Here is a 23,674-nt window from a genome sequence, read left to right as displayed (position 1 = left end):
TGATTAAAAGTTTATAGGGTAATTTTCACTTTATGTACAAGGGCTAAACACTGTTCTTGTTTTTGCTAATCCAATAAAGCAGGCACTACAGATGACCTACTAAGCAACTCTTAATGACACAGCATAAAGTCCAACTAGCATGAACTGAAATGGCAGCTTTCCTCCTGGTGTTTATTGCTTTCTCTCTAGTTGTTTTACTAGATTTAAAAGGATAATTTTTAAATGTGCCAGTCTGTACCCAACAGCTCAATATTTTTATCTTACTGCAATCATAGAAAATAAGCAGGTAAAACTAAGTGGTGAAGTGAAAAGGTGAGTATATGAAAACTACAAATAGAGGAAAAAAATGTGACACTTCAAGGAAGATATTTTACTGCATTTTCAAAAGCACATTTGTGTCACCCATAGCTTTACACAAAAAAATGATAAAAAATACTTTGTATTTTTTAAAAAAATACCTAACATGTACACATATAAACAGATATCTATACATCTCAATAGAAAACCTCTCCTCATTTGGTTCTCAGAGAGCAAACACAGAATATACAACAGCTTAAGTAATTGTTTTTTATGTCTAGTTTCCAGGGTTTCAAGAAAAAGTAACCATAAGGAGAATAATAAAAGCCACTAAGAATTCAGGCTCAAGGGAAAAAAGAGGCCAGCCCTATAGATCTCTGCATGTACTGAGTCCCTATTATTGGCATTGCAACCCGTGTTGAAATAAAAACAATTACAAAGGCTGGTTTTAGATAAAATGCTTTTGGGATAGTACCTACAGTTACAAAGAGGTAATGCTGTAAAATGGTGTTGTTAAAACCCAGAGTGCTTGCCCCTCTTGCACAATCATTATAAAGCTGAACTATCACCTGTTCATGTTTCCCAATGTCCCAGGCTGCAGCTGTGAGCCCAAAGATCTTCAGTTTGTTGGAAGGCTGTGCCCATACAATGGCATTTCCTTCTGAGCACAGAAAACCAGGTGCTTTTTACTTGGCAGTGCTCTTCAAATAACCTCTTGGGAAAGCACAAGCTCCAGTGTAGCACCCAGAGTCACCGCTGCTGTCAGAGCTCCACTGCTCTGTGACTTCAAACAAAACATTTTTTCTGTGACTTAAACAAACCACTTATTCTGCAGCTATCTAACCCCTGAGCTTCACAGCAATCACCTCCATTTCTGACTAAACTTTTAATAAGCAATGTAATCCAAAACACCAGGGCAATTCTTACAGAACTGGAAGGATCAGGAAGTAAGAAACATCATCTCCGTAACGGTCTCGTCAGTGGCAGCATTCATGGCACAGTTCTTGGCTGTAATGAAGTTGTAGCAGACCAGGCCAAGGCGGGAGTGTGTGATCTGGTGAGAAATGTTCTGCTTCAAAAACTTCACAGAGCTTTGATTATTTATTGAAATGTACAGAAGTGACAATACCATACTCACCCATGTGTCAGCATGTAACTGGAGACACGTCCATTAACACTGTATGACTTGCTTGTGTAAGCATCTTCCAAACTGCAATGTAACCAGGATGCTGCTGGCAATGTTTTCTGCATTTGAATAGTCATACTAACCAGGGAAACAAAATCCTTGCAGGTCCTGGGCTTACTCATAAAGATGACTGCACGTCATTTTTTAGAAGGGGCCACCTCATGCCAGGAGGAATTACCTTTGGACTGGTAAGCTACACTGGAGAAGATTGCAGTGGCACAGAGCATCTGCTTGGTGCAGAACAAATTGTTGTTGTGTGAACTCTTGAATAGCAAAGACCAAACTACATAATCATCCTTCTCTTGAGCTGCTGTAAGGCTGTTTCTATAAAACTGCTTTGGGTATTTCAAGCAAAAAAAAAAAAGTAATTTCTTTCCTTTACACCCTCAGCAACACCAATGACTATCCCATTCCCTGGTAACTAGTGGTATTGATATACTCCAACACCACATCACCATTGGTGATGATTTGCCTCCAAATTTATTGCCAATGAAAAGCAAGTTTAGCTCTTCACTGTGTCATGAATCACAGGCCAACACTTATGTGGGAATACTCTAACTTGACAAATAATGAGTATCAAGGCCTCAGTCAGTAACCACAGTTATCAATACAAGATCTTACCTCTCTTAATATTACTGTGTGGCCTGTTATGTTAGCCACAGCCAACCATCCACCTCAGGGCCATCCAACTGTTTTTTCTGCAGAGGCTGTTCTCTGGCAAATAGTGGCAGTAGCGGTCCTTTGTAGAGCAGCTTCTTATTGTAAACGATGCTGGAACCAGTGAGGGAGGTATTCTTTGGGAGCATTGCACTGACATCACCCAAAAGCAGTATGTAGTGCCCCAAAGGCCTATTCAGAAAATTTTACTGTGCCTTGCATCATCCCTGAGACATAGCCATGATCCAAGGATCTTGCTGCTTTGGCAGTTCACAAAACTCAGTTCACCATTTCTCAAAGCTGCTCCTGTAAGCCTTTTGTGCCAGTTCAATTGTATTTATTCAGTCTATTATTGAATGGAATTCAGTCTATTATTGAATATGTTTGCAACCATTCAGTGACTTTTTCCACGGGAAATAAACCATAGAATTGCAAGTCCACACCCAAAACATAACATCTCTAGCACACTGAAAGCTAAAGCCGAGAAAGGATTCTCAGACTTAGAAAATAATAATTAAGAAATCTGGGGGAGAAGGAGGTAGAGAGGATAGAGAAATGCAAGTACTGTTGATGTAACTCAGATATCATGCAGGTGTAAAACAGAAATCTGTAGAAGTAATGACAAGGGAAGTATGGCGTTCCAAAAAATCCAGTCCTACCTGGGAAAAATCTACATGTGATAGCTCTAAATCCTGGTACAAATAAAGGAGCACTGAGAATTAACAGGGAGGAAGGTTTTGTGCAGATGCCTCTCCAGTGTCTGTTTTTCCCCATAAGATATTTAAACACAGCTGTAGCACTGGGAAAGTGTCCTGCCATGACAACTGATTTCTGCACTGATAAGATTGAGCACACAGTTATGTTATCAATACACTTGACCATACCATGCCTTCAGACACTGGGTGTGCCTCAGCACATGAATCCACATCCCACACAGTTCCAAATGACAAGACACTCATCCATCATCCTGCACAAAGATGGAGCATTCCCCCAAATGCAAATGGAAGAGGGAGATCCAAAAGATCAGTAAAAGAATTGCTTTAAAGGCACCTGAATATTCTTCTCAAGCTACATCTGAACCATATACACTGCAACGAGACTACAACAGGTAGGCTTTGGAGTAAAAATGAGGCTGTTTATGGCCAAGTTAACTTCAGGGCCATCCCTTCAGCCTTACAGCAGACTTTCTCTGGCTATTGAGAGAAGGGAAAGGAGATACAGATAGTTATATTCTTAATAAAGCAACATGTAGACTGTCGACTTCTTGGAAAAGAATATTCATGTTCCTCCTAACTGTAAAGTACCTCCTGCAAACTGTGCAGCACTCATACTGCACATTGAATAGGTTTGCACAAACAGTTGGCATTAGAGCTGCAAGTTTGTTCCATTGTGACAGATCTCCATAGTGCCTCTGGATCCAGCTGAAGTTCTGAGCCTTCTTAGCAGAGAAAAATTAGCAGGTTCTTCTACAAGAAGTATCCTTAGTGTTTTGGCTTGGATACTTATCCTTATTTTTCTTCACTCCAAGAAGAAAAAATCCAAAACCAAAACCCACAAAAGATGCAATAAGAAACTCTGGAAGGCTTCAGAAGCATTATTTCTTACTACAATATATTTAAAGACTTAACACTCCAAAAGCAGATATTAGAAAGTTAAAACCCATTTTCCATTAGAAGTCAGCAGTTGTAAAGGTTTTTAGGAGGATATATATGACCATTTAATTTTGATGCCTCTCACTAAAGCAGAAGAAAGATCTTGTTCCATGTTTATACTCTGCAGGTTCAATGAAGCACAAAATCTTGACTGTGACCTGCAAGTGATATTCTACACAACAGCACAATGCTAATCACTGATTTTTTTTTTTCATAAAAAGTAGCCTTTCTCTCATGAAGTAGAAGTTACTGGTTTATAACTGTATCAGGCAATATGAAACCAGAAAAATTAAATTATTGTGTAATCAATATAATGTTTTTTTCCCCCAATTTAATCCTAACATGAATTCAATGCTTTAGTGCCATCTGATTGTCATTACCTGAAAACTCTTGATTTCTGTGTGACTAATTGAGGAGATCTGGTACCAGACTAGTTGATCTGTCCACACCTTCAAAGAAAAGAATTTGGCAACTGTAGTTCAATGGAAATTGGACCTCAAAGCATAGCAGTAAAGACTCATCACTTGCACGAGAGTTTTGAGCATCCACAGATGAATACATTGAAACAATGTAGGTGCTGGTCAGCAAGGTTTTCTGGCCTTCAAACAGTAATATGGTCTCCTCAAAAAACCAGAAGCCACATACATACAAAAGCTTGTACCTGGGTCAGTAACAGCAGTCAATAAACTTTTATTACTATTTGCATCAAACTTACCAAAACAGAAAAAACCCCCCTGAACTGCTGTTTAAGATATCTTGTCATCCACATACAGTGTATGTCACCACTGAAGTAATTTTAGATAGAAATACTGAGTTTCTGCAATTAAAAGCTATTTACACTCTGACACAGGAAGACTCGCTGCTCTGTTCCAGTCCTGTGCTAATTGCAGAGAATTAACATCCTACAAGATTTAAATACAAAACATTTTAGATTTCAAAGACTTTTTTCTTTCCTTTGGTAATGTTTCAGTTTACATGTAACCCTTAAAAAGCTTCTTCAAGACAAACTGCTTTCTAAATCAGCTTGCTCAACTATACTCTTGACCTGCAGGCAAAAAATGGCAGGGATTAATTTAAGATTCTCCTCCATAAACATACTTGCAGCCAGTAGCTAAATCAGACATCTCGGACACTGGAGCTGCTAGCACATTCTACCCACACAAGACAGATTCCAGCTCTGATAATTAGAGTAAAAGTACCTGAACTCCTTTTCCTTCTTTGAGTTTGGTTTTTTCCCCCCAAGGACCACTGCAGTTATAATTTCTCTCCAAAGACAGCAACATCACAGGAATTGATGATGACAACCTTGCAGTCTTCAGGTATTTTTAAGAGTACTAACTGTTCAAACAGTAACTTCATATAGGAATATACTGGTAGCAGCAGACAGTTCAGATGCCCTCCTAAAGCACAGCACAAGGAATTTCTTGTGTAAAGCTGAACATCCATTCACACAGGTGTATATTGATCAGTTATGGAAACAAAAGTTGTCCCTGTACACACGTACAAGGGAAACAGTACAGAGAAACACTTGACTGACAGACACTCCAGAGTACAAGGCGTAGGGAGAGGTCTCCCCTCCCAAAAAGATTCAATCTGAGAGTTCTATGAGGTAGAAAAATCTTAGGAAAAAATGAAACTGTGTCATTTCCACCAAGACAACTTTACACCTTTGGTTTTGCATATTGAAATACTAAATCCTACAATTCAAAGAGACTAGAGCCTCCTGTCAAGAAACAGAATAGAATATATAAGCAACTTCAAAACACTTTTGCCTCTCCATTTGCACTAACTTGCTGCCTTTGTTTGGTTACAGTACTTCAGCTTACCTGATTTAAGCAAAATTGTGAATAAAAATACATTCTTCTTCCAAAAAGTATTAATCAGCTAGAAGGTGATAATTCATCTGAATGGAATATTGTTGTTACTAATTTTCCAATCTACATGCAAGAGGAAGACTTAAGGCTCCAGGCTGCAGACTCAGTACCATGCAAATTTGGAAGAGAAATCGCAGTTGCTGGAACACTTCAGATGTAAGAATAAAACAAAGCAGTTTCATCATGAAGAAGTAAGTGATTAATCTTGAGCAAAAATTATAAGTGTTCCTTAGAGTAAACAGTCCTTTAGTTTGTTGAAGGATTCTGACTCACGCATGTAGAAATAGATGAACAGAAGACAAAACAATTTTGATTTAAGTTTTACAAGAGAATAACGATGATTGCCCTAGAGGCTCAAAACCAGAAATGTGCCATTCATATTTTAAATTCTATGAAACTTTTGTTCTTTGTCTTCTCATTTCTATTATGACAAGAAAACTAAGTATAACCACAGTTTAAGAATAGCTGATGCTCCAAGTGTACAGATCTCAAGTGAGATGGTCACCTCTGCTCCTCAAATATTTTTCCTCATAGTATGCAAGTTGTCCTGCTGCAGTTTGATCACAAATTGTCAGTGGACCCAAGATCAGAATTTAGAACTCATTTTCCAGAAGTAATCTGGGAAACATTAAACAGTGAAGTGAGACATAACAGAAAGCACCATGTATCCATCACTACTTAGCTTCCTGAGGATGCATGCCATGCAAACATTCCATAAGCAAAGAAATGCAGTATTGCTTCTCCTTTCCAGTCCTTGAATGCTGAATTACAATACTCCCAGGAGAGCTCCAGGCCTTCAGTTCAGTCAGCTCACAGCTAACTAGCTGCATGCTGCCAGAGACACCACGAACTTCATAGCAAAAAAGCATATTTTGCTTCCAAACCCAGCTCAACCATATTTCTTCAAATCCCAAGGTCTGTCCAGTACTGCGTGGGTGGCAGCAACATGAGATGGCCCAGTCTGCTAAGGGAAATTGTGTCCTAAGGGCAAAAAAAGATTCACCGTGACAGCTGCATTTATATAAATGAACAAAGTATTTTTTCTTCTAGTAATAATAAATTTGTTTAGATGACAGCAAGGTGTCCCACAGGCAGAATTACTTCATTCTTTTCAAAAGGATTTTCAAAGTGTTCCGATGATGCTGAAATCTCAAATTGGGAAAAAGTAATTTTGGCTGTGAGGTCATGTTCTTCTCTCTCACTTGAAAGCACACTACCAACAGACTATACTTCTGTAGGAATCACACTTTCTAATATGACTTGCAACTTACAGTTCTATGATAGTTTTTAACCATTCAACTGCATTAGAGTGGGCTTTTTGGGGATAGGTTCATATATATTTCAGTGTAATGTTACAATTCCACTTTTCCAATTCAACTCTTTCAGAGGAGATTCTACTGAAATCCTCTCAGTATCCCCATTATTACCTAAACGGTTGCTCAGAGATTAGAAGGCTTCTGAAAATATTTTAAACAATGCCTTACAAAGAGAAAAGAGCAGTGATGTAGTCTATGTATCGACAAGCAAGGAAAAACTAATGGACAGGGTTAACAAAGATGACTGAAGCAAAGTCCAAAAAACGCCAAACCCAACTTGATGTGTGAAAAGTAAAACTAACTTGTACCAATACCAATTCTTCCCTTCAAAAGACTGGGAACTAATAATGCAAGGTAAGTTATTTATCTTTGTTGATGTAAACATTTGAGGAAACAGAAAAACAAATTTCTAGAACTGACCTAATACTCTCAGCTATTATTTCACTCTTTCTTCCCTAGTCCGACCATCACACTCCATGAGCAATCCTACAGTAAAACACAAGTGACTGAAGATGACAACGGTGCTCTATTCACATAGCACAGCATGTTGCACTTTCCCTTCTAAAAACCACATGTACTTCTCTCATGAGACAGGTAGCTTCAATATTAAAAAAGCAAACTGACTTGAAAAAACTGAAGTGTCATAAGAAACTATAATTCACAGAAAATACTGTTTTAACAGTCAACTTTGCTGAGAAGGTAGCAACTCCATTCTGCAGTAGCTGATGTTTTTTCAGAGCTGAATTTTTCAATGTGATGCACAGAAACAGCTAACTTAGAGTTAGCACAGTTGCATGCATGGTCAAAGACGGATCACTACATGAGAGTGCTAGATGCATATCTTCCTATTTAGATATCAATGAAAGCTGGAATTCATTCTGCTCAGTACTGTGAAAGGTTCTACTGACAATTTCAGCAAGCATAAGAGTAAGAGCTAAATCAGGATCAAGACAATGTATTCTGTACTTAAGGACTTCCCAGACAAAAGCAAAATCACTAATCACCAACCTCTGGTTAGGAGCCAAGCAAGGGACTAGCTAGCTATTCTCAGTTCTGCCAGCAGCAATGATGAATTTTTCCTTTTTGCTTGATTTCTTCAGTCACTGAATGTCTGGAGTATGTAGAATCTGCTATAGGTTGTAGTTCTGGCATAAGTTATTTTCTTTCAGAGCCACTTCCCATCAAGAAGTTGAAGAGTGATTTGCTAAGTGTTCAAACCAACTGAAACAAATGGCAAAGATTACGGATATATTGCTATTTCTGTACAAAAGAAGGGGAAAACAACTGAACTTCAGGAAAACAACAAAACCCAAGCCCTTCAGCCTTTTCTGGTCAAACAGTCTGACAACAGTCCACAATGGTATGTTTTCATAACTGAATTTTGCTTTAAACTTCAAGACTGATATATTTTCTGTCAGTTCTCATCAGAGTAAAGTGTATTTTTATGTATATTCTCTGCTCATTTTTCTTTAGTTCTACATGCACCACAGAATAAACAGCATGACATAACCTCTCAGTATTATCTGCTAAAATAATTTCAAAATTTGTAAAACCAGTAAACAATATTATAACTTCTGACAGACACTATCCATTTCAATGCTCCAGAAGTACTCTTTAGTCTGAAAAGAAAAATGTTAGAAAAGGATCTGGTACAGTTGTATTACCAAAAATACAGATAAAATCACTATCAGTTCTTAAGAGTCAAGAAGCAGCATCAACTCACAGTGTGCCACAAGAACTACAGTTTTGTTATAAAAAACTGAGTATAGACTGAAACCCATTTTACACATACCTGAGAGTAACTTATCCAAAGTGAAGCTCACCTGATTTCCACAGCAATACACAGTACTCATTTCTTGTTAACTATTAGTCTTCTTTTGTCAACAATTCTCCATCACAATTCAAAGAGTACTTACTGAGCAACGTTTTAGAAGCATATATGCTATGTAAAGTAAGTGTATGCAGAAAATGTACAGTTAATAACTTCTATTTTAAAAATGCTGCATTCAGGGAACTCAATTTTCTTGTATTAAACATATTTGGGGCATAATACAAGTTCAGCTATTCCCCTTGTTTACTGAAGAACTTTTAATCATGCACCATGGAGAAGGCTGAGAAGCAGCCAATAAACCAAAACATTAGAATGGCAAACAAACCCATCTATTACAACCATGCTCTCCTTTAACAACCTAAACTATACCACCACACCAGAACAAGCTGATTTACCAACCTAGACGCAAAGTACAATGTAATCACACAACAGAGAAGGAAAATTCAGGACTTCATTTTCTTTCCTCAGAAAGATCAGGAGAAAAATTCAATTCAATATTAAAACAGCAATTATTTTCAAATTTAAAATTCCTGCTATGACATCGTAAATGCAAAGCATTTGCTTTGAAACCTGTGAGGACAAAAGAAAGTTTTCACCAGCAAACTCAATGCTCTGCAGAAGCATCTATGAAGAATCTGTACCACTTTTAGTAGTGTGGACTGTTATTCACTCATCTTTTTTTGCATCAAGCTTAACGTATTTATCAAAGGAAAAGAAGGGTATAACTTCTGGTCTTTGTCACTTCTTTTAATGATGTATCTCTATGACTCAGTAGACTTATGAATGGAATTAAATACCCTGATAGGGATTAGTGTTGAATAAAAGACATAAGAAGACCAAATTTTCTAGGCTGTCCCTCAGAAAATTCTATAGTACCTGTTTTCATATAGAGCATTAAAGACAAGTCTTTCATACACTGCTACCTTGAACATTACAAAACCACCCAACAGAATTCATACTCACGTAGTAACGAAAATTTGACATAACTGAGAAACTAGGATCCAAACATAATGATATTCCTGCTTTCCAGGAACATGAACTCCTAGAGGCCAGCAAGACCAGAGGTCTTAATGGATCTGTCTATGAGAAGAAGAGCAGGTGAAAAACCTAGAAGACAGGACACATTCCAGAATATGAGCACAGTATGTCTTCCAGGTAAGGATGGTTCTGAGCACTAACATGTGAACACAGACCACATTCAAAACGTCAAACAAAAACCATACTACATGGTCCACCAAGAACACTGAGTTTATAGTGAAATTTATTGTTCTGCTTCCTAATACAATAAGCTACAAGGTACATACAGTATAAAACGAGAACATCCACAGAGCAAAGGTGATAAACATTCTGTGATGGTACAGTGGAGGTAACATCTGTCTAATCCTTCCACTTTATCCCACAAGGAGCAGCTAAAACTACTGACCCTCCCCCTCCCTCCCCTCCAAAAATATTAAAAAGTAAACTTTCTCTCTCACTTAGGAATAGTGGGATTCAATGAGTTTTTTGAGGGCACTGCCAGTTATCTGCCAGTATCTCAAGAAAATTGCTGAAATTAAAGTAACAAAGAAAAACTGTGAAGGTGGGAGTGACATGACCCATGCAAGATGCTCATGACACCTTGGTTCACTTCTCCGCGGAGCAAATGGCCTGTAAAGAAAGGAAAAGTTTGTTATGTCATGTAAACCAGCAATTAACATGGTTAGAATTAAGATATAATAAGCAACATCTGAACTCAACAGGACTAATAGGCACACAGCTAAACTACTCTAAATGGAACCACAAGCTTCCTGTAATAAGGCTGGGAGATCTGAGAGCTGATAATCCTTCCCCCTTTATTGTCAGGTGCTGTACAGAAGGGTGCATGTCAACATAGGCACAGCTGACACCTACTATACAAAGTTTCAAATCAAATAACCTTGTCTGGGAGAATTCTAACAATGGGGTGAACTCAGCCTCAACTCTTGAAAAACAGCAAGGCTACAAACATTGATGGAACAATGGAAGATGAATATTTACCTTAAAGGCACAAAAATCCACTTAACCACTTTTTCATATATACTTGGTGCGGTTGAGGGCTCTCTCAGCAAGGTGACCACTTTCATCTGTTATCTTCTCCCAGTCAGTCTGTCCAACAACAAAACCGATGGCCCTTTCCTGTCAGCATCTTTTTTTTCTTCTAGATCCGCCCATCGTACCTATGGAGAACATCCTATCAGTACAATAATCTTCCAAGAAATCCAGGTATGAATCTAGGCTTTCCACTGCAAGTAAGAATACAAGAATACTAATTTCTACTCATTTTCCTTAGAACAGGTAAGTATTATTTTTTTTCTGATAGGTAAAGAGGGAAATTATTTTTAACTGAATGGACCAGGTGTTCTACAGAGTAGACAAAAGGTATAGATGATAAGCTTTTTCCATTTCAGTGCTACAGTTCTGAGAGTTGAAGTGTAACTACTGCAATTATTTCTCTGTTCAAAGCAACACTTTCTGCGGGAAGAATTATCCAAGACTGTTTTATTTACTGTTACTATTTATTATTATTTACTGTTTTATTTTTCTGGGAAATCTGTCTTTCAAATGCACAATGGAAACATCTAGAAGATGACTATGAAACTACAGAAAGACAGTGTTAAAGAGCAAGTCAGCAATGAATAAATGAATGAAGGACAGTTTTTCTTATCTCTCTTCCATGATATATTTCTATTTAAAATTTTCCACTATTTCTTTACACTAAGTACCTTTTTCATACATAAGTTATTTCCCCATCTTACATCTCCTTATCTGCACTGCACCTCTTCGTGGCCAACGCAGATCCCTTTAATTTATCCTGCTTAACATACACAGTGACACTGCCAAAACAAGACACCAATGGGAGGGAGAGCAACAGGAAGGAGGGAGGGAGAGGTGCAATGAAGAAGGGCTCCAGGCTAGAAACTCAGCTGAAACACACCATTGCAGGACAATAAAAAACAGTGAGTGAAAAGCTCTTCTCTGCACACTGATTAGTCTCACTCAGGCCTGTGTGTTACTGGGAAATGTAGCCTTATCAATTATCCGCCAGCACCTCCCTATCCTCAGTCTACTTGGATTTCCCCTGACATTTCTGCTGATAAGCAATGTCAGTTTTCCTCCACCATCATCTCCTCTGCTAGTGCCTTAAGTACCTCCATTTCTCTCAGACATCAAGTACTATCAATTTTCTATTTGACATTACAGAGCAAAACAATACCCAAACACTGACAGCTAATTCAGATTACTGCTAGTGGCAAAAGCTGGTCTTTCTATTTTGCAGAGAGGAAAAAAAAAAACATTACCACCTCCTTCTATTACATCTTTCATCTCCCTCTATGATTTTCCCCTTTTTTCACGACAGAATTTAAACATGCAGCACTTGGTATTCAGACCGTGTCATGCATAGTTAATCTGTATTATCTACAATTCCTAGCTCTGTTATAACTAATGTTTACCTCTGGAAGACCCTAGTTGCAGGCATAATTTCTTACAGAATCTAATGGAACAGCAAAATGAAAAGGGAGTCAATGAAATTCCCATACTCACAGACAATGAATGAGTTGATATAAGCTCTCTTTCACAGAGACCATTAAAGGGTTATATACAGAGAGTAAGTCATTTGAAAATTTATTACCCTTTTCTTTCCAGGTTCAGAAGCACGTGTATCATAGTCATCTGGAAGCTGCAGATAATCTTCTATTCTGCTGGCAATTGCTTCCCAGTCACGTTTTCTCTTAGTGCCAGTCCGCAAACCATCCAGTTTGTCTGAGAACAAACACAGAGCCTCAGTGTTAAGGGAGATTATTTTTTCTATTATTCACACAAACAAGATGAGAGTGGAAAAGTTTTTAAAAGAACGAGCAGCAGAATTTGTACATCCAGCTTGTCTTGATAGGTGCAATGATGGGAGTTGAAATAAACTAAAGAAGACTCAACACAGTTTTCAAGTTTTATTGATCTTTCATGTTAACTGTGTGGCAATAACACCCAGTGTTGTTTTCTATATGAGGGAGAAAAGGTTTGCTCTTCCAGATCTACATGGAGTCTGCCCTTACAGGTACAACATAGCCAACAATAGCTGGGAACCACAGATCCATCTTTCTGTATTTGAACACAATACTAAAAGGTGTAGCATTTTTCCCAAATTTGGCGATCAATACTGTGTCAAACATTGCATACATGCAGTTTCAGGGAACAAGTGGCAATTATATAACTTAATGCATCAAAGACAAGTTTTTGAGATACTGTTTCTGCTAAACAAAAACGCTCCTTAGAAAGCCTGATCCTCCCCTTTCTTTTTCTCTCCCCATAAGGCAAACCACTTAAAAAGTCTTCCAGGACTGGGAGAAAAATATCTCAGAATCTTTTCTTTCATGGTGTAAGAGGTCAGTCATGAATATTTGAACAGTACATTTGTCCAACAGTCCTCATTTTCTTCTTTTTCTTATTGAACCGATACATGAGGAGAAACAATTCCGTTCCTAGGTTCTAAAATTTTGTTCCACTTTAGACACTTATTCTCAGTAAAGAAAACAACACCTTCTTGAAATTATGTGCCAAACTGTCTTTGGAAAGGAGATGAAACATTCATTGGAAGATTATGAACAACAAAGCACGAAAAGGAAAACCGGCTCTACAAGTCAAAGGAAATTCTGTTACTTCTGTCGATGTAAACTACCAATTTATAAGCAAACAATTCAAGTATGTGTAGAAGGAACACTATTCTTGGCAATTACATTCATTAAACCATTACCAGTGATGTTAGAAATACTGTTTCAGAAGTCACTGTTGTAATTAAATTCACCCAAAAAAGGCCTCAGAAATAGACCAAATACAAGGCAGCATTATTTTCTGGATAGCAGAAGATGATATTCAAAGGTATGTACTTAAAGAAACTCAGTTCAGAGATGAGTTTTTTTACTTAATATGGGAGAGAGAAGAGTAACAATGGAGATAATGTGAGGCAATGGTACTGTAGACATGCTAGTATAATTTAAAGTCCATAAACTAATGAAGTTATTTCTCCCTCACACACCTCAAAACCTTTTAAAGACTCCACCTCTGCCCCATTTCCCTGGAACAGATACAGAACTTCTTCTAATAAAACATTATAATCCCCCTGCTTCTTAAAATAGCCAACATTTAAGAAAAATGTTTGGAATATTTGTATCTATTACATTATTTAGTTAAGGTTCTTCTTTTGCTCTAAGTTAAATCTGCCAAATTTGATGCTCAATCTCCATAGAAAGGCGACACTCCCTCTAGAAGACAAAATTGATTTATACAATATTCCTCTATTACTCCAGCTACATTCAATAAGTGTAGATAATTTGTGGCATTCAGCATTTTCCAGAAAAGAATAACATTGAAAAGGAGATCAACAAACTCATTGAGGAGCATTTAGGAACATGAAAAAGTGAAAACGTAGGAGTTCTCTGTTGGCAAGTACCTGTAGACAGACATATTCCTGTTGGAAGGAAGCTATGATACAAGCTCACCTCATTACCAATGTGAAAGTAAGTTAAGTTTCCCACTCCCTGCTGCACACCAAACAACTGAAAACATTGCCAAGAAATGTGTAATGCCCAAATGTCAGTACAGAGCTCAGAAGCTGTTCTGAATATGCAGTTCCTCTCTGTCCCTTTTTGTTACTGCTACACAGGATTTATTTTAAAAAGTTATGTCCTTTCATGTTTGAAGCTGGACTGCTTTTCCAGAGAGGTCTGCTTCCATCCATACTATTGCAGTTCAAGGTACATGTGTCATGCAGCAGACACTACACAAATGTCAAAAACCTGCCACAAAGGATTATTTCAGAATGTTCTTTTCTGAAAATGAGACAAGGTGTCATTTTGTAACACTGGTGCTTATGATTATTTATGGCTGATGATTATTTAGTGTTAAACTACTGAACATCATTTTATCATTTCATGTTTAAAAACAACAAAGCAGAAGCATTTCTGAAAACCCACAAAACTTAAAAACTCACCTTTAAAATCTTTAAAGTAACATCTGAAAGCAACTAATTTAATTAGCTCCTTCAAAATCTAAATAAATGAATCAGTTAAATTTTGCCCTTGTTATACAAAAGCCACGAAGTTTTATGTAGAATCCCATTAGTATTCTAGAGCAAATTGTACAACAGTATCAAAGTTTCAGGTACACCAGAGCCCATTTCTCCATTCCTGAAAGTTTGTAGAACTTGCCACTAAGCCACACCTTGAAACAAAGGACTGCACTAAACACTACAGTCAAATTTTAAAAATTAGAGTCGATTACTTTAAATTTCAACATAAGAACCTTTGTGCATTATGCACTGAGAAGACCCATGAATAGACTTTCAGAATGAAATTATGGCTGTGCACAGCATATAAGGAAAGGATAAATCACACACGTACTCAAGAGGAATGTAAGAATAAAGTAAATCTGTGCTAAAGTGAGAGCTCTGGGTCATATGTTTGGCAATTGTCACAAGTCAGTGTTTGCAGTTAGAACTCAAACTTTTCAGACATTTTCTGAGGTTTATTAAAATCAGCAAGACCTTTCTGTGCTCTCCTGTAAACAACATCTACTCAGAAAGAAAATAAAAAAAAAAGCAAAACAAGACTCAGAGCATAATTTTTGGAGTCTGCACGTACATCATTCTGCAAATGTGTGCCCTCTGGGACTAAAGCAATAAACCTAATGGGCAGGCCAGCTCCCAGGAAATAACTCAGTCTTGGAGTAAGTAATGTACACCACAGCTTACATGCCTTTCCAGAAATAATTATAATTGATCATCTACAATGAAGCCTTATTGTGAATTAAATATAGTAACTCTTATTCACAGACTGCAAGTGCTTCTAATGTACTCCTTAAGCTAAATGTTGACTGTCCTGGCAGAGTAATTTTCCAAAGAAACTGCATTTTTTTACATAGGAATGCCTGGCTTTTTTAAAACCTAAGTTCTGTCAGAATTTATTTTTAATCTATAGACTTATATATATATATATATATATGAAACTGAATCTAGAGGGTAGTAATAAAAGTAAAATTGTAAATGTGGATTTAATAGAAAGCCCTTCTCAGCACCTGGATCTGTTAGCATCTGTCTTCCAGTATGCTAACATCCAGTCTGTTAAAGGATTATTTCAACAGCTTTGCAAGTAACTTTAGCATAAAAGTGACTCTGCTGCTTGCTCCCCATTTTACATTTAAGTGGAGACCATAAAAAAAATCGTGTTTTTTACATGATGGAGTTTTCATTATGGAAGGAAACATAACACAGTTCTTAGCATGAACTTCAGAAATAATTTTACATTATTAAATAAATCATTGCTTAAAAGAAAAATGCAGACCAATCCTAGCTTAATTGTCTAACTGCCTAGCTGTTTGGTATGCCAAAATCATAGAGTACAAGGTGCCTCTGCTTGTACTGCAGGTGCCACATCAACAATATAATCCACAACTATTTCTATGACATAAAAGAGAGCACAGCAGGAGAAGAGATGGCGTAGCTAAGCCCTTAAGAGCAAAAGGTGAAAGGCTGTTTTATGCAAACTAGACCTCCAAACTCTATTTCTATGGTGCAGTTGTGATTTTGGTTATTGGAAAGTTATGATGCACAGGGCTGTACCACACATGAAGAAGCAAACCACAAAATGTTAAGAAATGCTGTGTCCCATTTAGCTATTTGTGACTTCTCATGGACATGATACAAAAAGAGCAGTTCTAAGCAGACTGCCTAGATAAAACCTTCATTTAGAACTTATACTGTTCAGTAAAAAAAACCCCCACAACAAAACTGATCATAATGACCAGAAACCCCCTTCCATGAATAATCCTTTCACCATAGCTGTGGTGCATGCATTTCTGCCTGAAAGTTGCTTTTGACTTTGACAGAATCCTAATATCAGCATTATGAGAACAAAAAAGTACAGCAAAAATTGTGTCCTTGTGCTCCTGGAAAGTCCATTTTACATGCTACTAAGAAGAATTCTATTGCTCCCCTGGAACTGCAAAGCATAATGAACTTTAAACTTTTCAATGCCTAAGATGCTGAAAAGATATACTGACACCTAATCATTCAGAACCAATTTCAAAGCATGCCACTACTTTGTCCTCACAGATGTTAATTTTGAAAAGTGAGAAGCATCTTCAATACAGTTCAGCTATGAGGCATGTCTCCAAGAATGCAAGAAGTTACTGATGACACTTAGGAAAAAAGGTATGCAATATGAAAGAGAGTACAGTGTGATGTGAGTTGACTCTTTGCTTATATAAAAATAATAAACACAGAAAGATGAAGAATATAAATACTGTTTTTTTCAAATTTGAAGACAAAGTACTTTCCTTGACCAAATGAAACAACAATTAATGAATATATAATAGTGATGATTAGAAAGTAGTAAAGTCTCCTGCCTCTAGCAGAAGATGAATTCCTGTTCTGTATAGACGCTTTTGCAGTTTCAGACACATGTATGAAATCAAGGCATTTATTTGTCTTTGCAAGGAGGCACAGTAAAAACAAAAATTCAAGTCTTGCACATATCATTAGATACCAACTATAAGAAACAGGAAAAAATAAATACCCACCTAGCTTTGCCTCAGAAGTGTCCATCTCCCATTTGCTTTTCGGAATGTAACCCTAAATCATACACAGAAAGAAGCTCGGAGGATTAGAGAGAGACACACATGCATATCACTTTTGAACTGGAAACAGCATTACAACGGGAGTTCAAGGTATTTCTTTTTGTAAGGCACAATTCTCATTATCAGATGGAGACCAATTACTCGGTATTTCAGAACTTCTGCATCCACTTGCCATTCAGTGATTTCAGTAGCCCTTGCAAATCATTACAAGAGTGCTGCCCTCTGCAAACACAGAACTCCAGAATGAGTCTGACAGACAGCAAACGCACACTGAAGTGTGCAGTTACTGTATTGGATTATTCCAGGTGGCAAAGTCACACAACTTTCAGGCATAAAGGATATTCAAAGCTTTACAAACACAAATGAAAACGTTACCATAAGTTTTTATGAACACATTCCCAGATTTAGTACACACAAGTTTCACTTACTCCTTTTGAAGGGACATACTAAATTAATGTATGAGTGGTTAATCCACAATTAAACAATTTTTTTTTGTTTAAATGAGAGAATCTGCTGAGCCACTAGGATTTAAGTATTACTTTTCATTTTAAAATAGTGCTCTTAGTGCAATGATTCTTATAAAACAATTTTGCCCTACAAATAATGTCACCATGTGTAATGATCTTTAGCCAGTTTATTCTTTGTAAATGAGCATAATGAAAATAAATTTGGCAAAAAGATATTTATTTTAGCCTCTTGTTGTATTTTCTTTTTATATTCTTTGACAAGTAAATTGTTACTAAGCAACCCTCATTTCAGCTGTTCAGTTTTGGTATAAAAGTACTTATGTTCCTCTGCAACCACATAAAAAAGCTCAAGGTAGTAAATGGAAGCCCTCCAAGAGAATTTAATTGTTTTTTAGAATGTTTTTTAACAGAGAGGGAAAAGAACTACTCTAGAAGATTTCAAGAAGAAAACAAACAATCCACAAACCAGTTTTATTACACTAACTTCTTTCCTGCTTTATTTATAGGTTGCTTCCACTGTGGTAAAAATATATGTGTATTTGTTAATACTATGTGTTACTAAATTTGTGTATTCCAGTAAATTCCAGAGAGCCACACTGCATTTGATTATATTCAGCACTGCTCTTAAAAAAATCCTTGAATGACCTTTTTCTATCAAACATATATCAGTGACTCGAGGTTATCAGATCTCTGGATTTTCTTGGTTTTAATCAAATTTGTAATTAATGCAAACCAAAACAGTTTGTGCTGCAATGTCTCCTTGTAACAAATAAATAAACTTCATGTATATACATATGTTTATACATTTAAACCAAGTTGCACTTTAAAGCTTGCTCAGAGAGTTTACACCACAGCTAAAAGCCTGCATTAAACAAAGTGATGTGGGATACACTGGTGAGAACACTAAGTTAAATGTATCAGTAATTCATACCATCAAGCACAGAAAAGCAGGAATTGTCTGAATGCTACAAACAATCCTATGGGAGTTGATAATAGCAAGAAGAGTGACTTTGATGGTGTGAAATGGCCTATTGTGTGCTGAATCTATACAATATCCTGGTTCTCAAATAGGATAAGCAAAGATTCAGACTTTATCCTTTGATACAAGACAGTTGGATATTTCAAAGACATCTGCCAGATGGCAGGAGCTTCAGACCTCCCTTTTCTCACAGGATTAAATGCAGCAAAATGAATTGCATAACCCTTATCAAATGTTCTCAAAAGGGCAAGAGATAGTGAATACAGTGTCCTGTTCCACTTTCTGTCTGACATAATTCTCTGAGATTAGCCATCTGACTGAATTCAAGAGATTACCCACAGCAGATAATGCTCTTTTTCATATCTTGTGCATCTGAATAGAACACATTCGTATATGCAGATTACTTTTTGCTTTCTCTTTGTCCCAAAGAAAAGGCCTATTGTTATAAGTGCTGTACATTAGGACACTCTCCAGAACCCATAAACACACACATACACACACAGAGTTATGCACAGATGTCTCAAAAGCTAAAGACAACTTTTTCTTTTAACTATAGCTCATGGAAACAGGACTAGCAGCCATATTCTTGTAAACATGGATGCATCTTTGAAATGTTCTAACCACACTTTATGCAGTCTCCTTTTCTGCGCCAAAGAATAATTTAGTAAAGAGAATAAATCAGTCATGTTGAAAGAAACAGATGTTTATTAGAATCCACTTTTCCTAAGCTTTTTAAAATTCTGATTTCAATTGCTTTCTGATCTGCCACTCCTGACAAATAGTAAATTTCCATCAAGGAAAAACACTTTGCTCAACTCAAACATTTTTGGTTACTTCCTGTTTATTGAACTTTAACTGCTTGGTTGTGGGCACCAAGATTTGAGACATTCAGCTCATCAAGCACAGACCAGTTGCAGCTCCAACACATACCAAGAAGTTACAGCAGGAAGCCTTTTGTAGCCTTTTAAATACATACCTAAAAAAGCCAGCCCTCAGGGCAATCCTGTAACCTTTATTTATCCAAGAGACCTAATGCCTCACCTTGGAAATTCCACCTGACAAACAAAGTCAGTCAACCGTGGCAGAAAAAGCAGTCTTCATAACTGTTACTATATACTGTGACAGTTGAGGAGAGTTCTTTAGACACATGAAAGGAAATAAGCTAAATTAATCTTTGCCCATTGTTCCCATCCCTCCACTTTGTGTCATTCTTAGATTATCTGGAAGACAGCGCTATTATGTACTGCAATTTAAAATATCTCTATGAGGCATGTTATCATGCTCTATAGACAATACTGTTTGTAGCACATACTCACATATTCTTAGAAATAAATTAGGAAGAAATAATAGGATTTATCATTAAAGTTCTCCTAGAAATGTTTAAGTAAAAAACTGCTAGAAACATGTGTGTTAAGATCGCACTGCTAAGAACGGCAATGGGTTGGCATTTGTAAGACTGAGATTCTCTCTCAGACACATTAATGAACAATTTGTTAGGGATGGCTGATGTGTCTCCTACCAGTTCACTTTCTTCTTCCTCTGCTGTGTCCTTCTTTGCTTCTTCTTTCTGGTCTTCAATATTTGCATCAAAATCCTCCATCTCCACCTGTTCCAAAGCACATGCACAGACTTACAGGGCAGTGTCTGGATTTTAATTATTTTCTTTTTAACAGAATAAGTAGAGATGTCCAAATTCAAATTGAAAAGAAAGGATTCATCTTTGAAAGTATGATGATGCAATATATATGAACCCTGTATCCATTCTGGCTTTCGTAAGAAGCACATTCTCTTCTAGCAACAGAGTGACAAAGAAAATTCTTTACAAAGATTTTCTGGGGAAAAGCAAAAATTTTTCATTCCTTCCTTCACATGCATTCATTGTGTTACCACTATCTGTGACAGCAAGATACTTCTCTTGCTTCCCACACAATCACATTTCAAAACTTGCAATCTCAGAAAAAGTTCTTAAACTTGCCATTTTTATTTACCTGGAATGGCTACCTCTGCATAGAACACCGCTACTGAGCCTTTATCTTTTATGTTTTTTTTTTTAATCACAGTAAAGAATAATAGTAACCACAGAGTTCAGCATAACAACAGAAGAATGAAGACATAACATCTAACTCTGCTCATCTAATGCAATACTGTCTGGGCTCCACAGCTGTACTGGGGACCCATGCATATACTCTGGAATACGTAGAACTCCCCAAGTCTGTACAGTCCTTTACATAATTTGCAAAACCTTGTAAATCCCAATCTGCTGTTCTCTGAGCCTACTTTAGAGTGGAACCTTTTGCTGTCCTCTTGAAGATTACTATTTTCCAGTACAAAGAATTTGGAGATGTAATAATAACTTGCTAACATTGCGACAACCTGCAAAGACCCTCTGTCTACTTCAGCAGTTCATCCGTTTCTATGGCTGTGTCAGGAGCTGTTCCAACAGCAACAAGACATGGTTTATTCACAAAGACCACACAACTAAACACTAATTTATGCCCACAGCTCCTCACAACTGCTGAAGAAGGCAACAATACAGTAAGCTGATACACCAAAGATGCATGTCATGGCAAACTGCAAATGAAATGAAAAGGCAATTACAGCCTTCTGCTACATGTTATTTATTTCTTCATTCTCTGCTAAACACCTGTATTTCTCAAAACAAGGACCATGTTCAAATTTGTTTATTTCCTTATCTTACTTTCTCCAACTACTTTCTCAAAATGTGATCTAAATAACTCAGTAACCTGTAAAAAGTGCTGAGCTTCATCTAAAAGTACAAAGTTTCTCTTTAATCTCCTTAATTGATATTCAACAGTTGCTAAGAGCAAAGTGACTTTTGCTCAAAGATGCCCAAGTCTGAGCTTCAAAAAGGTGATAAAAGGTAAAAATATACATTCATGTTTGGGGTAATTCATAATAACAAAATACACTTTCCTGACAGTGATTCTGGCTTTCTAAAGTGCCTTGCTGTGATCACATCTTTGTCAGCTTCATATTTTCAGTAAAGTCACATTGACCTAATCTGCAGTTTTAACAAGCACAGAGATTCTCACCTCTTCAATAGCAGCATCCTGCAACAGAGAACGAATGTCCAGGCGCATCATGTGGCGTGGTGCTGCCTCCCAGTGATCAGACATCTAACAAAACACACAAAAATGAAGCACCTCTAAAAATCTAACAGATTCATTGGAAAATTTGGTTCCTGATTGCTAACAGGATGTATCTGTACTTCAGTAATTTTAATCAATCCCATGAAATAACTACCAGTATTTCTTAGAGGAAAAGTGTAAGCATTATGTAGTCTATAGTTTTCAAACAACAGCAGCCCCAAAGCACAGTATGACTCCAGATGTATATAGTTACCCTGCTGATATCCTTTAGCTTGCGCCCATGAATATTCCTCTTGGAACACGTCTGGTTATCTGCACTCATTTCAGCTAAGTACACCTAGAAAGAAAAAGACTATTAAATATTGTAAATTTTTGGAGCTCTTTGTCTACCTTGTGATACACCCTGCATTTGTACACTTAAAGAAAGGTAAATTTGTAACTGTAAACCACAGCATTTTTCCTGAATGTGGGAGACTTTTCCATTCCAAAGTTTAGAAACATCAGCATATGGCTGTCAGCAAGTTCAAATGCTATTTAGGCTCCATTACCTCAAACCCCTTTGTTTTTGCAGCACTCCAAAACTGTTCAAAGTGTCGCACTCTATCATTGATAGCATCAAGGATAATGAAGGGAAAGAAGCCGTCGTCCAAGGTCTTTTTGAAAGTTTTAAACATGCTGGTACGGTAGGTCTCCTCCATATCAGCCTCATATTCATACTCCATCACCTTTACCAAGGACAAAAGTATTAAGAAAGAGGACATCTATAAAATGGCTAAATTCAACACCTGAATGGCATGACCACAAAGTACACTGGTGTGGGAAAAACACCTTTCAGGACAGTTTTTAAGAATTTGCTCATACCACCCTAATATAACTCTAAGTTATATTGGCTTGTTTTGAGAAACAGCCCAGAGACCTCTGCACTCTTCCCAACCCACAGACTGGAATTCTGATTGCCACTGTTTTTCCAGAATGTCTTGTTTCTTTGTCAAGAAAAGCAACAGAATTAAGACTACCTTCTTTTTAACTTTTTTTCCTGTATCTGGGTCTCTCTCCTCTTTCTCCACTTCAGTGATAAAGTAGTCATCCAGGCTGAGCACTCTTGGTGCAGGTCCTCCACATTCTACCTCCTTATCCTGGGAAGAAAGCAAAAAAAAGCATATACATTTGCTGTAAAAATTCCATTCTGCTACACTTCAAAATACTTCAAAATCTTAAAAATATTTTTGGTCAACAGCAGTTCCCTGCTCAATAGTAAAAACAAGAAGAGAGTAGTATCCCTCCTGCTTGCTAATACTGGTGGAGATTCACATAGCAAATGAAGACATGGAACATGAAATAACAACAGACTTGAATTCTAGGCAAACAGAAAGCAAACAGTAGAAGCACATGTAAAAGACAAGCAGCACTACACAGTGAGTGCCTGTTTACATACCCTGATGAGTTTTGCTACATGTGTCTTTCCACTGCCAGGTAACCCTCTCATGATGATCACAATCTGAAACAAAGATCATGTAAGCAGATATGATACTGTACTATATTAACAGACTCTTTTTTTGCAAATATTTTCTTCTGGAGAATTATGTGCTGTGGGCTCACAACACATAATTCTCCAGAATTTTGCATATCATCAAGCACTCACTGTCTGTTTTAGAAACC

General features: G+C 37.1%; 1 protein-coding gene across 6 annotated transcripts in view; it reads right to left on the bottom strand.

The window, feature by feature from the left end:
• Positions 1 to 349: 349 nt before the first annotated feature.
• The window catches only part of YLPM1 (YLP motif containing 1), a 45,569-nt gene continuing 22,244 nt past the window's right edge, over positions 350 to 23,674 (bottom strand). For 4 of the 6 annotated variants that reach the window (XM_054515276.1, XM_036384646.1, XM_036384648.1 and 1 more), the window contains 10 exons: positions 23,451 to 23,513; positions 23,032 to 23,151; positions 22,564 to 22,740; positions 22,269 to 22,352; positions 21,959 to 22,042; positions 20,425 to 20,511; positions 17,403 to 17,454; positions 12,463 to 12,593; positions 10,830 to 11,008; positions 350 to 10,460 (listed from right to left, as the gene is read on the bottom strand). In XM_054515276.1, the coding sequence (XP_054371251.1) occupies positions 10,919 to 11,008; positions 12,463 to 12,593; positions 17,403 to 17,454; positions 20,425 to 20,511; positions 21,959 to 22,042; positions 22,269 to 22,352; positions 22,564 to 22,740; positions 23,032 to 23,151; positions 23,451 to 23,513 (888 nt within the window). In that variant the 3' untranslated portion in view covers positions 350 to 10,460; positions 10,830 to 10,918. Of the gene's footprint in view, positions 10,461 to 10,829; positions 11,009 to 12,462; positions 12,594 to 17,402; positions 17,455 to 20,424; positions 20,512 to 21,958; positions 22,043 to 22,268; positions 22,353 to 22,563; positions 22,741 to 23,031; positions 23,152 to 23,450; positions 23,514 to 23,674 lie in introns of those variants that run through there. The other 2 variants (XM_054515277.1, XM_054515278.1) reach the window with 2 other exon arrangements.

Source organism: Molothrus ater, chromosome 6 (assembly GCF_012460135.2).
Source record: "Molothrus ater isolate BHLD 08-10-18 breed brown headed cowbird chromosome 6, BPBGC_Mater_1.1, whole genome shotgun sequence".
NCBI classification, from domain to species: domain Eukaryota; kingdom Metazoa; phylum Chordata; class Aves; order Passeriformes; family Icteridae; genus Molothrus; species Molothrus ater.
Note: the sequence above shows the minus strand (reverse complement) of the source record. Positions and strands in the feature narration are given on the sequence as shown.